Source organism: Lathamus discolor, chromosome 2, assembly GCF_037157495.1.
Source record: "Lathamus discolor isolate bLatDis1 chromosome 2, bLatDis1.hap1, whole genome shotgun sequence".
Lineage (NCBI taxonomy): Eukaryota > Metazoa > Chordata > Aves > Psittaciformes > Psittacidae > Lathamus > Lathamus discolor.
The window spans coordinates 136,951,719-136,966,743 of NC_088885.1; the positions used below are offsets into that span (position 1 = coordinate 136,951,719).

The following is a 15,025-nucleotide window of genomic DNA, read 5'->3' on the forward strand; positions in this document are numbered from 1 at the left end:
GGGGGTGAAAGCTGGCCAGGCAAAAATGTGATCAGATCTTGTGATAAGGTTAAAAAAAAATCCACTTTCTATGAAAAGAACCTTGTTTTCAACACATTCCACAAGGTGAGCATCTCTTTCAGCCCTTCTGCATATAAGATGAGGCACTTTTTTTCCCAAGAACCCCCACACTGCCTACACCACCTTCTCCGCATGCATTGCTGCAAGAGAGGAGGGGAATCCTTCTCTTACTGAAACAGCTACTTATTTAATAGTTCTTCATTATCTAAGAGATAGCCAAGAAATATTTAATAAATAGATTACCCATTGCATCAAAATAAATATCATTTATAAAACATTCATTGTCTTTTGCTCATCAGCATCATACAGTGTATATAAACGTACCCGGTACAGATGAGATTTACAAAGGTTTGTCTGAATTTTTCCCCTTAATGCGTTCTCCCACTTACAGTAATCATTGCATGATATGCATATAAACATAATGCGGCTCTGAGCCACCAGCATATACCAAAGACGAAACTAAAGATCTTGTGAGAGTACAAAAAGTCTTCAGACAGGAGGAACGGTTTCAGGTACGTCTCCAAGCGGCCCTTGCTCCAACTCAACTCTGCAGCATTTGTAGAACTGGAGCTAATGTTTACTTGAGAACTCAGCATTACTTAACCAAATAATAAAACATATAAAAGCAAGCTGACTTTTTGAAAAACAAAATGTTTAATAATACAGTAATAGTTGTAGTACCGTCCAGTAAAGGTGTATTGTAAAAATGGTCTGAATATTAATTTACCTCAGATAACTTTCGAGTTGTAAATACTTGCATTATAGTGAGGTAGACAGTAAAAAAAAAGTTCTTTTCTCCATTATTAGCACGGAATTTAAATCTTGCAATAATATCTTCAGGAAACGATAATGTTAAGTAAGGATGAAATATTTGATTAATGCTTAATTCTGTACAACTCAAATATAAACTTTTAAAAATATTAGAAATTATAACATTTCGAGTGCATATAATGTTTTGTACATTAAAAAAAAAAAAAAAGAAATGCATGTTGTTCATCTCCATTTTGCACTTTTCAGTCTGTTTAAATAAACAAATATTTACAACTTTTATATGAACAACAGTGCATCCAAAGCAAAATGTGCATTTTAAATTATTGCTCCTGGTCGAGTCTTTTTATTAGCATTTTATATTATTATTCTCTTCTCTTTTTTTATTTTTTTTTCTTTTCTCCACCAGCTCTGCAAAACCAGATAAGACGACTCTGAAAATCAGTGGGGGAAAGCCTAAAACTACGAACATAACAGTTACATTAAGAAAGGGCTAGGCATGCTTCGAAGTGCACTTTCCTCAGGTGAAGCCGCAGCTGAGACCAAAGGCGGGAAAGGAACAGGAATGTTACTTAGAACGCCTTTTCCAGCACAACATTCGCGTATAATACTGCTGCAGGTTGCGAGGGCTGCCGAGCTAGAGCTACTTAGAGACCTGGCAATGGCATCCTTGCGCTGTCCTGAAATCCGAGGGAGTTTCCTTGCCATTCACCCAGGTTGTGCTTTCTGTAACACTTCGCTCTTCACAGTTTTTCATTGCTGTCTTAAAATAAAACCTAACTGGTAATTACAATCTCGAGCTTTTTTTTTTTTTTTTTTTTTAAACTTTTCTCTTTCTTTTTTTTTTTCCTTTGGGGGTGGGGGCCGGAGGCTATTTCTGGCTGGTAAGCTTGCAGGAATGTGAAAGAGAGAGGGCAGAAATGAAGCAGCCCTCTTCAGAGCAACTTCAGAGAGAGGGCTCGGTCTGTTCCCTCTCCCTCCCCCGACTCTTTTTGTACTTGTTAAATTGCCTTCACCTTTGGAGGGAAGAGGACAGATCGCCAGATAAACCCCGGGAGAGAGAGGGAGGGAGGGAGGGAGGGAGGAAGAGAGGGGGAAGAGGGGAAGGGACCCGGCGGGGCCCGGCCGCCTGCTCTGCCCTCCTTCCCTTCCCCGCACGGTGGTCAAGGGCAGGCGCTGCCCGACGCCCGCCGCCACCTCAGGCACCGGCGCCCGCCCCTCCCCTACACGCCGAGCCCGCTCCGGGCGGGCGCGGGCCGTCCCCGCTCGCCACCGCCGGCGCTTCTCCGCCAGACGCAGCCCCGACGGGTGCCCGCCCGCTACCTGCAGCCGCAGGACTCCACCACCATGTCCTCGTACTGCTTGTACACCACGTTGTTGCCCGCGTCGATGTAGAGGATGCTGATGGGAGTCAATTTAGTGGGGACGCAGCAGCTGGGGGGGGTGGAGCTGGGGTCCATGGAGTTCATGAGGGTCTGAATGATGGCGTGGTTCGTGGGCTCCAGGTGGGAGCGCAGCGGGAAGTCGCAGACCCCCTCGCAGTGGTGGGCCTCGTACTCCAGCGGGGCGATAATCCAGTCGTCCCAGCCCAGCTCCTTGAAGTTGACGTGCAGCGGCTTCTTGCTGCAGCGCAGGCGGGACTTCTTCCCGTGCCGCTTCCCGTGCCGGCTGGCGAAGGCGGTGCGCCGCTGGCGCCGGGGCGGCGGCCGGCGGGCAGCGGGCGGCGGCGCGCCCAGCTCCGCGCGCAGCTCCCCGAGCAGGCTCCGCCGCCGGGCGCGGGTGAAGACCACCAGCAGCGCCCGCTCCTGCGGCGGCCGCGGCCGGCGCCCGAAGCCCAGGGCCCGCAGGTCCAGCCAGCGCGGCGGCCCGCGGCCCGCCGAGGCCCGCAGCTCCAGGCACAGCCGCTTCGACGGCCGCTGCTCCCGCAGGCCCTGCCGCACGTCGAAGACCTCCCAGTCGGCGGCCGGGGCCGCCCGGGGGTCCAGGGCGCGGGAGTCCAGAGGCCGCGGTGACAGGCAGGGGAAGAGCTGCATGTGTAACGGGGCGGCGGGCGGCGGGCGGGAGCGGGAGGCCCGGCGGAAGAGCCGCAGCTCGGCCCCCACCAGCTCCTCCGTCTCCGAGAGGGTCGATACATCAAACACATACTGCTGCCGCCTCAAGGGAGCGGGCGAGAGATCGTCTGCGAGATAAAAAATAATTACAGTCAGTTGCGCTCAGGGGGGATCTGCCGAGAGGTCTCCGAGGGCAGCTCCTGCCCGCCAACCCCCCGGCCACCCGCCGGGCCCGCTCCGGTCCGGGAACCGGGCCTCCCCCGGGAGCCGGGGCTCAGTCGGTCCTGGGGGAGGGAGAGGAAAAGGAGAAATAAGGAGGAGAAGGAGAAGGAGGAACTCGGAGAAAAGAAGAAGGAGAAGGAAGAATCAAGAGGGAAACAGAAAGAGAAGAAGAAAGGAAGAAGAAGAAAGTGGAAGAAGTAAGGCGACCAAGAACACTGAGAACAAGAAGAAAGAAAAAGAGGACGAAGGGAGGAGAAAAATGAGAAGAAGAGGAAGAATGAAGGAGAAGAAGAAAAGGAAGAAGGTGGAAGAGAGAGGAGGTGTGGAAGGACCCGCACCACATGTAGGACTGTTCTCCCACACCAGAGGCAGCCCCTGCTCCATGCACATCTTCTGCCCATCAGCCCCGCCACCAGTGTGGGACCGTCAGTGTTTGTGTGCTTGTGTACATTGCACACACACACACACATATATATACGCATATATATTCTCGTCCAAAAGAAAAACCTGGACTTCTTTTTTGACACATTGGTGTACGCAGTGCAGTGCAGAAAGCAAACCAGATTCCCCTGAGCTGCTTTCCAATAAAATGTTTACAACCCAGCAAATACAAGAATTCCCAAAGCCCCTGGGTTTCCCCAGAAGCTAGTAAAGCTTGTGTAGATCTCAGTAGTAAAAGTGTCACTGGAGCCTCTGTTCAGCAGCCCATGGCCGCTTTTCCAAGCTCAGCCCGCTCCAGGGGTAGAAACTGAGACTAAAGCCCTTTGTTATTTATTGATATCAAAGGTCATTGCGATTTTAATCACTGTATTGCACAACTTCGGTTATACCTGACATATCTGGGGGAACCTCCTGCAGGGCAGGAGGAACACGGGGATGATTTATGCAAACCAAGACCTTCAGACTCGCCACGGCAATGTAAAAATCAGTGCGGATTAATGTGCTTCAGAGCAGATTAGCATGCTCGAAAGTCCGCTGCGTTCCCCACACGCCAAGAGGGAGATGGAAAGTGGAGTGCAGCAGTGCCAGGGGGAATTGCTGGGCAAAAGACCTGCCCTGCGGCCAAGCCACAGGACCCAAGGGGGAGCCCGTCCGCCGGCCGCGCCGCTCCCCCGGACCCTGCCACACCGGGCACCCCCGGCTGCAAAGCTGGGTGTCCGTCGGGCCCCGCACCCTTGCCCTGTCCGCGGGGCGAGGAGGCCGGAGCACGACCGCTGTCCCCGCCTTGCCCCTGAGGGTCGGTTCGGAAGAGGAGCCGAAGCCGGACCCTTCCGGAGGGATCCGGAGGGGCCGGAGCACCCCCTCCGGCACCCGGTCCTGAAAATGGGTCAGACCCTCCAGGCATCCCGGGCCTGCCGCATCCCGGCCCCCGCCTCCCGCCTCTGGATCAGCGATTTCCTTCCCCGGCGAGAAGCGCAGAGACGGGAGCGAGAGGCAGCCCGCCGGCCGCTCACCCCTCCCGCGGGGCGCGGAGGGAGTCTGTAAGAAACATACACACGACCCGAAAAATGTTGTCACAGCCGCAGGTGACGACAGCAGCTGCTCTATGGAGCGGCTGGAAAGGAAAGTGAAATCCAGCGAGAGCTGCCCTGAAGAGCTGGACGATCTCGGCAGCGCTGCAAGGATGAAGCAGGGCTTGGCCCATGGGTCGCTTGTGGATTTGAGGGTGTTTTCCCCCTTGCACATGCTTGGGCCAGTAGGCCCGGGGGCTGGGTTGAGAGAGTTGGATGCGGGAGCTCAGGAGAGCTCTGGAGCCATTGTCTCCTTCTTCGAGGGGGTTCCGGGCAGGACTGGGGCATTCAGAAAGAGGGGATGTGCATCCCTCGGGCAAGAACGTTCGGGTCCCCTTCTTCCTTCTCCTCGCCTTTGGTTTTCCCTGTGCCCAGCGTCTGTCAGATGCCCGGGCATCCGACATGGTGCAGACGGGTCTCTTGGACCCTCGAGCTGCATCCTGCCTTCCTCCAGCGGCTCCAGCGACCGTCGAAGAAACCAGATCAGCGCCTACCCCCGGCTTTGGGGTGTGGGCAGAGCTGGGCCTGGGCACAGCTCCACTTTTAAGCCATCTCTTTTCTGGAGAGAGACAGGGGGTGTCAGGATTGATTTCAAAGAGAGATGCTCGCCCGCTTTCGTTCTCTGTCGCGATACGGTGGAGGTGGGGTAGTGCTGCCTCCAGCCCACTGTCCCTCGGGGGCAGACACCACTCCTCCTCTCCTCCCCGTCCTACTCCCGGCCCGTGCCCCTGCCGTGGGGACCCCGCATTCCTGCCAGGGTGCAGGAGCAGGGTCACTGTCCGGCCGCCCAAGCTTTCTGGGGAAGAGAGGACAGCCCTTTCCCGGGGGATAGGGGGACACAGGGGTAGCAGCGAGCTCCCCACCCCCGGGAAACCCCCACACAGGCGGATGGCTGTGAGGCAGCCCCTTCGGGGGTGACATCTCGGCGTGCGGGTTAGAAGGGAGGGAGACGGGGAGACGCTGAACTCCCCTGGGTCCCCGCTGCTGAAGCTGTTTAAGGGTGTGCAGACCCCTGTCATGCCTCGGAAAGGACGGCTGGAAGAGGGGGGACGGAAAGAACCAGCTCCGGTCCTGCGAGTGCCAAGGGCTTGCTCAGGGGGTGCGCCTATAACGCGCTCCCCAGCAGCATCCTATGAATCTCCAGCTTGGCGGAGGTTGAAAGAGTCGCACGACGACTCCGGCTGGCTCGGTGGCATGGCACGCTGGGGACACAGCAGAATGGCAGAGAAATGTGACCCCAGGCAAGCGGGTCCCCAGGCTGGGCTCAGGCAGCACGACTCTGCGCTGGAAAACTCCCACTGCAGCTGCCGGCTCCCGCTCCTCTCTCCGAAAAGGGGCAGGGCTGCCGGTTGTTTCAAATAAGCAGCTTTGAATCCGATCAGATAAAAGCTATTTATTCACTCTCGTAACTTAATAATTCCAGATGAATACATAATCCTAAACCAGTACTGGCTCGCTCCCAGCGCTGTCGAGAGGGTGGGAAAAGCAGCGGAGGGCGGGGAGGCAAAACGGTACCTCCGGAGCTCCGCAAGCCGGAGAAAGACCGGTCTGGTTTGGGAACCCTTTGTTCCAGCCAAGCTGACGCTCTCCCGGCATACAAAGAACGGCAGCGGCGACAGCGTGGGGATACCCGGACTCTTCCCTCCTCTCCGTGAGACGAGCACACATGCAAGGGGGCTTGTCCTCTTCAGTTTTGCTTTCGATCCAAGGAGCTGCTGGGGTGAAACCCGGGGCTTCTCACAGACAGTTCGAGATCTGCCTTTCTCTCGGGCCGGTTGAGGCTGTCATTACCGTTATTCCCGTTACCGAAATACTCGGAGAGAGCAGCAAAGTCATGTCACATCCATCCTGGCTGATGAAAGGCACATTGTGGGAAATGCACCAGAGAGGTGTGTTTGTATTTGCAACGTTAATTTAGCTGAATGCTAGTTACGCTGTATGCATTAGGTTTTTTTCGACTCTCCGTTGTTTATTTTTTTCTGGAGAAGATAAAATACTGGGAGTTGGACGGAGCGGGAGAAGCAGGGGGTATATCTCTCTGGAGTTTCAGCGTGTGTCCGCGGCGGATGACGAGGGCAGCCCTGCTCCGCTCTGCCCTTCCAAAAGCTTCCGTGCAGCCAGCGAGCCCTGCGCAACCCGGGCAGAGCCGGACGAAGCCGAACCGAGGCTCCCCCTTCCTCCGCCTCTTGCCTTCTCCCCCCGCTTCCCTCCGTTGCGCGGTGGTGGCGGGTTTATCATCTCCACGGTAAATGAATGGCTTGGCTGGTACGTTTCCCTGTGCGAAGCCTCTCCCGCTGCCCGGGCTCGGTTTCTCGCTGGCAGCCGGGGCTTTGAGGAGAGCGGGGGGTTAACGAAGGCTACACGAAATTTCCCTTTTCATGGCGGATCAGGTACTGGGCTCCCTGCCAATTCATCAGGGCTCAGATCTTAACTTTACATCACTGCAAATTATACCCAAACCACATTGAAGAAGAATTTTCCCATTCCCAAATTCTTTTTCAAGCCATATTTAAACTCGCAAACCAAAAGCACATTTTCAGTTTAAAGAACCTTCGCAGGCGCTCTCTCAACAGTAATCTGGAAATTAAAACATATATCCCCGCTAACTGAGAGGGGCTGCCCACGCGTTGTCTGCAGAGTCGCAGGGTTGACAGGTATCTCTTTCGGAGCATTACCCGAGCTGTGGAAGCGGGGGACAGACTCTCCATGTGTGGTATTTCTCCGGGTTTCAGTTCCGCATCTCCCAGCGCCTGCCTCGCCGCGGTTTTTTGTTACACAGAGTGATTAGGTTTAAATGTTTCGTTCGCCTCTCTATCGAGTAACCGGGAAAGACCACACCTTCCTCGGACGCCTTCCCAACCCTGTCAAAACCCCAGCGGGCTGATGGAGGGCTGCTTCCATCATTATTTTCTTTTGCTTTAAATTCTTTTTCGGACGGAGCGGGGAGGGACCTGGCTGCGATACACCTTTGATCACCGCTTCCCCGTCCCTGTGCGGAAGGCTGCCTGCCCTTGCCCCGCTCCCGCTGCCTCCGAAGGCCGCTTCTTCCCGCCGCTTCCCGGTACCGCAAGCGACGCTCGGCCCTCGGGTGCAGAGGAACCGTGGCAACACCCGCGGGGCATCCCGCGGGGCTCCGGACCCCTCATCTGTCCTCATCCCTTCGGGAGATACGCCTAGGCGGAGAAGGGCTTCCCCAGAGAGATTCTACCTGCTTTAACAGATACTAACCGAGTCCTCTTCTCTTTCCCCGTTTCCGGCGGTTTCACTGCCCGAAATATTTCGATCGAGGAGAAATCATTCCTCCAAAAGTATTCTTATTGAGAAAATCGGACTGAATATTCCCAGCCCTCGGAGCTAAGAAATGGAGTGAGGGGACGCTTTGGGGGATATTTCTGAGCGACGTGTGTGGAATACAGCAACACAACACGCCGATCTAGCCACAGCTAGCCAGGACCGAAACGTCCCCTTTTGCTCATAAACCAGACTTTGTGCACGGAACGACGGTCAACCTCAGTTCCAGCCTGAACCGAAATCGCAAAGAAAGGAGCATTTCTGCGATTAGCTGCTTTTCTTTTTCTATAGGACTACGGAGCAAAGAGGAGAACAAGGAGGGCGAGTGAACGTCCAGGGCCGGGCTGGCTCAGGGCGGCTGCTCGGCTCCCGGTCAGGACCAGCACAGGCTGCGGCACAGCATCGCCCCGCGGGCGGCTGAAGATAAACAACTGCGAAGGGGAAAGCTCGGTCCTACCGTCCTCAAAACCAACAACCAAAACCAAAATTAAATACTGCTAATAAAAACCTGAACGCGATCTTTCAGCAAGCCCCGCAGAGGGGCTTCTGGATTTAAAAAGTCAAATTAAAATATCAGGATCGGGTCCCAGAAGAGCCACCGCAATGGCTTGAGAGGCTTTAATGACTCCTTCCCGTTAGCAGAGCAGCTCCGCGGCCGCGCACCGCCCCGCCGAGCTCCGCGGGCTGCGTCCCCCAGTGCTCTGCCTGTCCCTGACCGCCCTCCCCGCTGTGCAACCCCCGCACAAAAGAACCCAAACAAAATAATAACCACACCCCACCCCCTTCCGAAAACCCGGGTATTGAACGGGGAGAGACGAGGGGCCGCGGCTCCCGTTCCTCCCGCTCTTCTCCGCTCCCTCCCGCAGCTGCCGCAGCGAGGGGAATGAAACCCCAAAGACCCTCAAGATCCCCCCGGCGCAGCAGCGCGGAGCCGCAACCCGCTCTCTCCGCCGCCTGCCCAGCGCTGCCGGCTCCGCTGGTGCGGAAGCTCCGCTGGGCCGGGCCGGGCCACCAGGTCTTTACCCGGGCCCCTGGCGGGGATGAGAAGCGGCTGCTCGCCGCCGCACTCCGGCCGTCTGGTTTGCATTAGTGTTTTTATAAGAGGCTCAAACAAATCGAATACAAGGTCACCAAATAATTAACAGTTGTGAATTCCCTCCTTCCCCATTAAAATACTTCCCTGCTTATATTTCATTTTCCTTCTGCCAACGACAACACTGCCTGGGCAAAGGCGCTGCGCAGATTACACTACATTGCAGCTTTCGGTCCACCCAGAAACCCGCTGTTTTGCATAAACATGTTGCACTAGATGAACTTCAAGTGGGATTTACTCTCTTTTCCTCTGACACATGCACAGCCGGGCAGTTTCCAGCTTCTGCACACGGGATCCCCCTTTCGTCCTGCCCTCCCGTCCTCACCCCCTCCCGACCCTAATGGCAAGAGAGAAATAACAACGGCCGGACCCCTGCCCGTCTGAACCAGCTGCCTCTCGACTGGATCACGAAACGGCACAAAGAAAGCGGGGAGGGAAGAAGGAGACGGTCTAGACCCATTTCGAATTCCTCATCCCTTGGGTGCTGAGCTCAAAGCTCCGCACACAGGAGCCCGGTGCGGTACCGCCGCTGCGGGCAGCTCCGCAGATGCGGAAGGCAAAGGCCCTTGAGGCATCCGCTTCCCGCGGGAGATCCTTTTGAAAATCGCGCTCATCGCATCCTGGCTATTTCTTTTTTTGGTTTTGGTTTGTCCCGAGCCGTGCCGTGTTTCTTGCTAGCTGTGGATTTGCTTGTTTATAGGTCCCTTCTCCCGCTCTCTCTCTATTTTCTCCCCCCTGCCTGGTGGAGTCCTTGCAGCTCCTAATTGTCCTGCCTTACTGTGGAGCTCCAATGCTGGGGGTCCTGAGGCCAGCGAGAGCACCATCTGCGTTTTAATGAGTTACTTCATGTGCCAACAGTAATTTTCCTACATTCAGCTAGGTCCTGTCTGATCTTGCGACCGTAACAAGGGGAAGCGAGTGGGGGGCGGGAGGGGGTGTAGAAGTGGGAATCGCAAATCCTTCCCTCCTTTCTGCGCCCTTTTCCTACACATGGGGGGTGTGGGAAAATATGTATGTATATATATGTATATATAACGCTGTAGTGAGGCTTTCCTCTCTCTCGAGCTGCCCTGAAAGCGATCTTCCTAGCTCCAAGCGGGAAAGAAAGCAAGGAGCGGCGGGGAAGAGTGGTGCCTGGCCGGTGCTGGTCTCCGCACCCTCAGCCGCCGAGGGCACTGGGCCAGGCTGTCCCGGGGCCGTTACGGACAGGAGCCGACGCCGCGTTACCTGTCCCAATGGATGCTCCCACGGGCACGCAGGCACAGCAGCCCGTGCCGTGCGGTAAGGGTATTTCTCGGCAGGCAGGACTAAAAGCTGCTCCGTGCTTCTCTCGGAGCTGCTGTCCCCCCGAAATCCTGCTCTGAGGGATGCCGTGCGGGCAGGGCAGGAGGGACGTCCACCGCCGCCTCCCCCGGTCCTGCCGCTTAGGTAAAGAGCAGCCCATCTAATTGGGTTAATTTGGTCGGCTATATTGCCTGCAAATTAATTGACAGAAACTTCCCCTCCCCTTTCCCGCTTTCACTGAGCAAAGACTGTTCATCATCAGCACAACTCCAGCTCGCCAATTAACTGGGCTAGGAGCCCACGGGGAGGTGGGCAGTAAAATAGCTACCACTTCAGAGGAACGGAAGCTCTCTTGAAGTTTTTTGGTGATGTGCCATTGGCTGGTCCGCTTCATTATGGGAGACTAGACAATATTTGATATGTTATGACATGAACACTCAATTAGATCACTGAGTTGAAATACTCCAATCAGTGGCTCGATGCTAAGCAACCCTCAGAAGGTCCAGCAGAAGGTCACAGTCTGTGACACATCAAATCAAAATCAATGGGGAAAAGTGAGGCTTTTCCTTAATCAAACCAGGACTTCTGTTAGCAAATCACTTCCCCCGGAGTAGAATCTCCCATGCAGCGAGATGAGCTAAATTTGTTAAATTAACTGTCTTTCTTCTCGTTATCAAGAATAAGATGATCTTGAGCACGGCTCTAGTTCCCCGCGGCTCGTAGAATTAGCACCCCGTTTCCTTCCCGGCGGAGAACGCGGGCCAGCTCCTTCTGACCGCTGAACTTTGCAAACCCTGTTTCTAGAAAGCGAGACCTCTTCCTCCCCCCCCTTCGTTTAACAGCGACGAAAAACAACAACCTCCGCACGGCGACAGCGGAAGGCGAACCCCAGTGTCCCCTCTCCTCCCCGGGGGCTCCCGACCGCGAGCACCCACTGCGGGCGCTTCCACGCATCCTCCCGAGCCCCGAGGGGCGCGACGGGCACCGGGGGTGGGCGGGGGGGGGGTGGGGGGAGAGCCCAGCCGCGCTCCCTCCGCGGCGAGGAACGGCCCCGAGCCGGGGATGGCCGTAAGGCCGTGGGTCCGAGAGGAGATGGAAAGCTCCGAACGGGGGGGAAAGCAGAGGGGGTGGTTGGGGTTCGGTTAGGGTAGCGAGCGGCTCCTGGAGTTGAGGGGAGCCGTGCGGTTTTCCCGGCGCTGCGTTTTGCCCTAAAACTGCTGGAAGAGGGGAGGTCGGCGTGCTCAACTCTCTGGGTCCCGGGGGAAAGCCGCTGCCAGCCGCCGGCAGGTACACGGGCAGGGTCTCGCTGGGGGCGGGCGGAGGGGTGGGTCTTCAGATATGGGAGAGGGGGAGAAGGAAAGAATGCACAGCACGCATTAGGAACCTGTTAATTAGTCTGTCCTTAATGGCTCACAAACCAGGGTAATGGAAAAGAAATAAGAGAAAAAAAGGGGAAGCGAAATGTTCCTCCGGATCGCCGAGAAACCTGCACCCGCCGCCCCGGTACTAGCGATAAAACAACGAGGGAAAAACAAAGCAGGACCCCGGCCGGGGCTGCAGGTCGCAGGGGGAGTCCCGGGAGCCCCGCGGTACCGGTGCTGCCCGGCGAGAGTGGGCACAAGGCCTGGGGCCCGGCCTGTCCCGGGCTCCGCCGCCCGCCCCGTCCTCTGCCCCCCTCCGCGGGCGCGGGGCAGCTGCCCCACTGCCGGTCCTGGACAGGACTGTTGCGGACCAGCCTTCCCCTGCTCAGCGGACTCGGGATGCAGCCCCGAAGCAGACGGCGGGTCCGCGCCGCCCAGAGGAGCGCGGGTCCGGCGTTTACCTGGGCTCCGGGCTGCCTCCCCGCAAGCGGAGCCGGCTACGTCCCAGCCCCAGTGCTTCCAAACGGCTGGTACTCTTCCAGGTAAACCCGATAAAGCGACCCTAGGCGAGAGCAGCTTTAGGCAGCAAATGTTTGCCCTCGGTCAGTTTGAACTTTCTATTTGCCTTACAGCCGCGGCGATAAGAGCGATCCTTTCTCCGACAGACGCAAAGAAACCAGAAGAGCGATTTTTTTTCTTTTCTCCCCCGAGGTTGCATTTACACCCAAAACGCGCCTGCAAAGCTGGGGAGGGTTTCCCACCATCCTGTGACGACTCGGGGAGGAGCACGCGTATTTCTCGCATGCAGCATTTGCGGCCGCCGCGGTGCGGGTGTAGCGCTGCGGGACAGTTCACGGCGCTACACCCGCACCGTGGGCTCGCCCTCAACTAAAACAACGCGACGCTGCCATTTACCGAAAGATCCACTTTTCTGCGATACCGAGGGGGCAGGAAACACCAGCGACCAGTGCAGCACGCTCCCCACCTCCCCAGCGCCAGACTCCGCGGGCCGGCAGCCTCGCACTGCAGAACGCTGCGGGAAGGGGCGCACGTAGCCCCGGAGGGACGGTGAGGGGCGTGAGGGAGGATAAGGGACAGAACTTACCTAGTCCCTTGTCTACAAAACTAGTGATGGTGTTGGCGGATTTGGACGACTGAAAAAAGCTGGCGTTGATGCCCAGTTTCTCTGCGATGGAGTAAGTCCTGAACAGAGACAGCATGTACTCGTGGGGTTCCGCCCGTGGGAACGCCCGGCCCACGGCGTGTCCGCCTTGCCGCTGGCGGTTCTCCCGTGGGGACCGCGGCACCCTGCGGCCCCGTCCGCCTTTGGAAGAGGCGGCGAGCGCCGAGGCGGTGGGGAGGGAAGCCGGGAGGCAGCAAGGTAAATCCCAGAGGACGCTGGCGAGCAAGGCGGCGGAGAGCAGGGCCCGGCGTGCATTCATAGCGAGAGGCGGCGGCGGTGGGGAGGAAGAGGAGGGCGGCCCGACGTGAGGCTCCGGCGGCCCACGGAGCGGCGCGGGGACTGCGCGGCGGCGCGGCGCGGAGCGGGGACTGCACCCGGGCGGGCTCGGCCCGGAGCAGCCCGCCCCGCCCCGTGGGTACCGCCCCGCCGCGGACCGCCCCGTGGGGGCACCCAGCCCGCCCCGCGGGGCGGGACACCCCGCTGACGGGCGCTCGGGGGTCCCTTTCCCCTCTCCTCTCTGCGTACTCCGCGTGGGAAGGGGGCATGAGGGCCCGCGGAAGATGCTGCGTGCCTTGCTGCAACCCTTCGGGTACCGCTCCTCGTCAACTGGCCGATGCTTTGGCGTGTTCAGGTGTCCCTTGGGTGCTGCAGTATCGGGTGAGGGCAGGCTCATGCAATGCTAGCGGTCTTGCTTGATATCCTTCGTGTTCCCCTGGCTATGTGAGCAAGAACTTGCCACAGAGCAGGGGTCTTGCAAGAAGGAGAATCTGGTGGAAAGCGGGGGTCTCACCTTGGAGTGCGCTAGGGCCCAGTTAGTGGGCAGCCTTGGGGCAGAGGTGGAGACAATTCTCATTCTCTCAAAATTTGCAAAGCCACCATGAAGGGACCAGTCTGAGAGGAGCACATTCCAGGACCTGGGAAAATGCAGCGCTGGGCAGGCAGTGCTGGCAAGGTAAGCAGGATGGGGCAGGCAGAAGAGCTCCTGGGAGCAGGGCACAATATTCTTCTTGCACTGGTCATGCAGAAGACAGCAGTGGAGCAGAAGCAGGAGGATTCACCCACCCCTTTTCGTTTGGCTTTTCAGAGGTGCATCCTCTCATGTAAGACTGGTGTCATATCTCCAAACAATTTCATCCAACCATCTATCTAGGGTTCACAGCCATGGGCAAAGCATGGTAACAAGCTTGTGTTACCCTACCTGTCCTGTTCCCTCCTTGCTTCTTCCAGACCTCCTCATCCTCCTTTACTTCTCCAGTTGCTTTCTTCTGCTCTGTGCTGAGTTTCCCTCCTCTCCTCTCCTGATCTCCCATTCTCCACATCTTCCTACCTTTCCACTGGTGGATTTTCCTCTTATTCCACCAAGAGATGCTACAGCCTGAGGGTTGTGCAGTGAAAGATCAGTCTGCAGCAAATAATGGGCATCTGGCTTTCAGTCCATGTTGAATTTGACATCTCCTCTATCAACAACTGTTCTTCATGTCATGATCATGCAGTCATACACTGGACTTTCTTGTCTTTTTCTTTCCCCTTCTCATTTTCTACCAAGACAGGACAACTTATACCTGTGCTTTTGGCACAACTCCTGGTGCAACACACACATCAGTCAATGAGGCAGACACAGCTAGGGCTTATGGAGCCAGCAACTAGCCTGGTAGGTCCCGGTTTGCTTATTGGGAGCTCAGTCCCACCCTGCTCCCCAGCTCTTGGGGAAAGATGCTAGGGGAGATGAGGAGCACATTCAAAGTAAGTGAGGGACTCAGGTTCCAAGTGACCAAAGCTGTATTGCCACTACCGAAGGAGATTACTGTCAGGCGCTTCCCCACAGCCCTCCACATATGGCTCTGTTGTGGGTTTGGCCCACAGCAGCTAGCACTTTCCCAAACAGTGCCCAGGACTGTTACAAGTTATGGCTTGTGCCAGGGGCTGTCCCTAGACAGCCATTTGGATGTGACCATGTGGATGTGAGGCACATGGTATAACTTGGATTAGAGAAGAGGCCTACCATTGCCTTAGTTTCTTTCCGGCAGGATAGATGTGCTGTGAGGTGCTGGCAGATGAACTGTGAAGAAACAGGGCTCCAAAAGAGTATCAGTGACAGTGCAGAAATGAGGCAAGTGTTCTGCAAAACCATTCCCACGTTGTTCCATACTGTTTTTTCACCCCCTTTTATTTATTGTCCCCTGCTTCACAGCCGCCCTCCT

The 15,025-nt window shown here is 56.5% G+C and overlaps 1 protein-coding gene across 1 annotated transcript; it reads right to left on the minus strand.

The window, feature by feature from the left end:
- Window positions 1-367: 367 nt before the first annotated feature.
- Window positions 368-13,212, minus strand: GDF6 (growth differentiation factor 6). The gene is made up of 2 exons (XM_065669417.1): window positions 12,747-13,212; window positions 368-3,007 (listed from the first exon to the last, which is right to left on the minus strand). Exons 1-2 carry the CDS (start codon window positions 13,081-13,083, stop codon window positions 2,148-2,150), a joined length of 1,197 nt encoding a protein of 398 aa, XP_065525489.1. The 5' UTR covers window positions 13,084-13,212; the 3' UTR covers window positions 368-2,147.
- Between the last annotated feature and the right edge of the window lie 1,813 nt (window positions 13,213-15,025).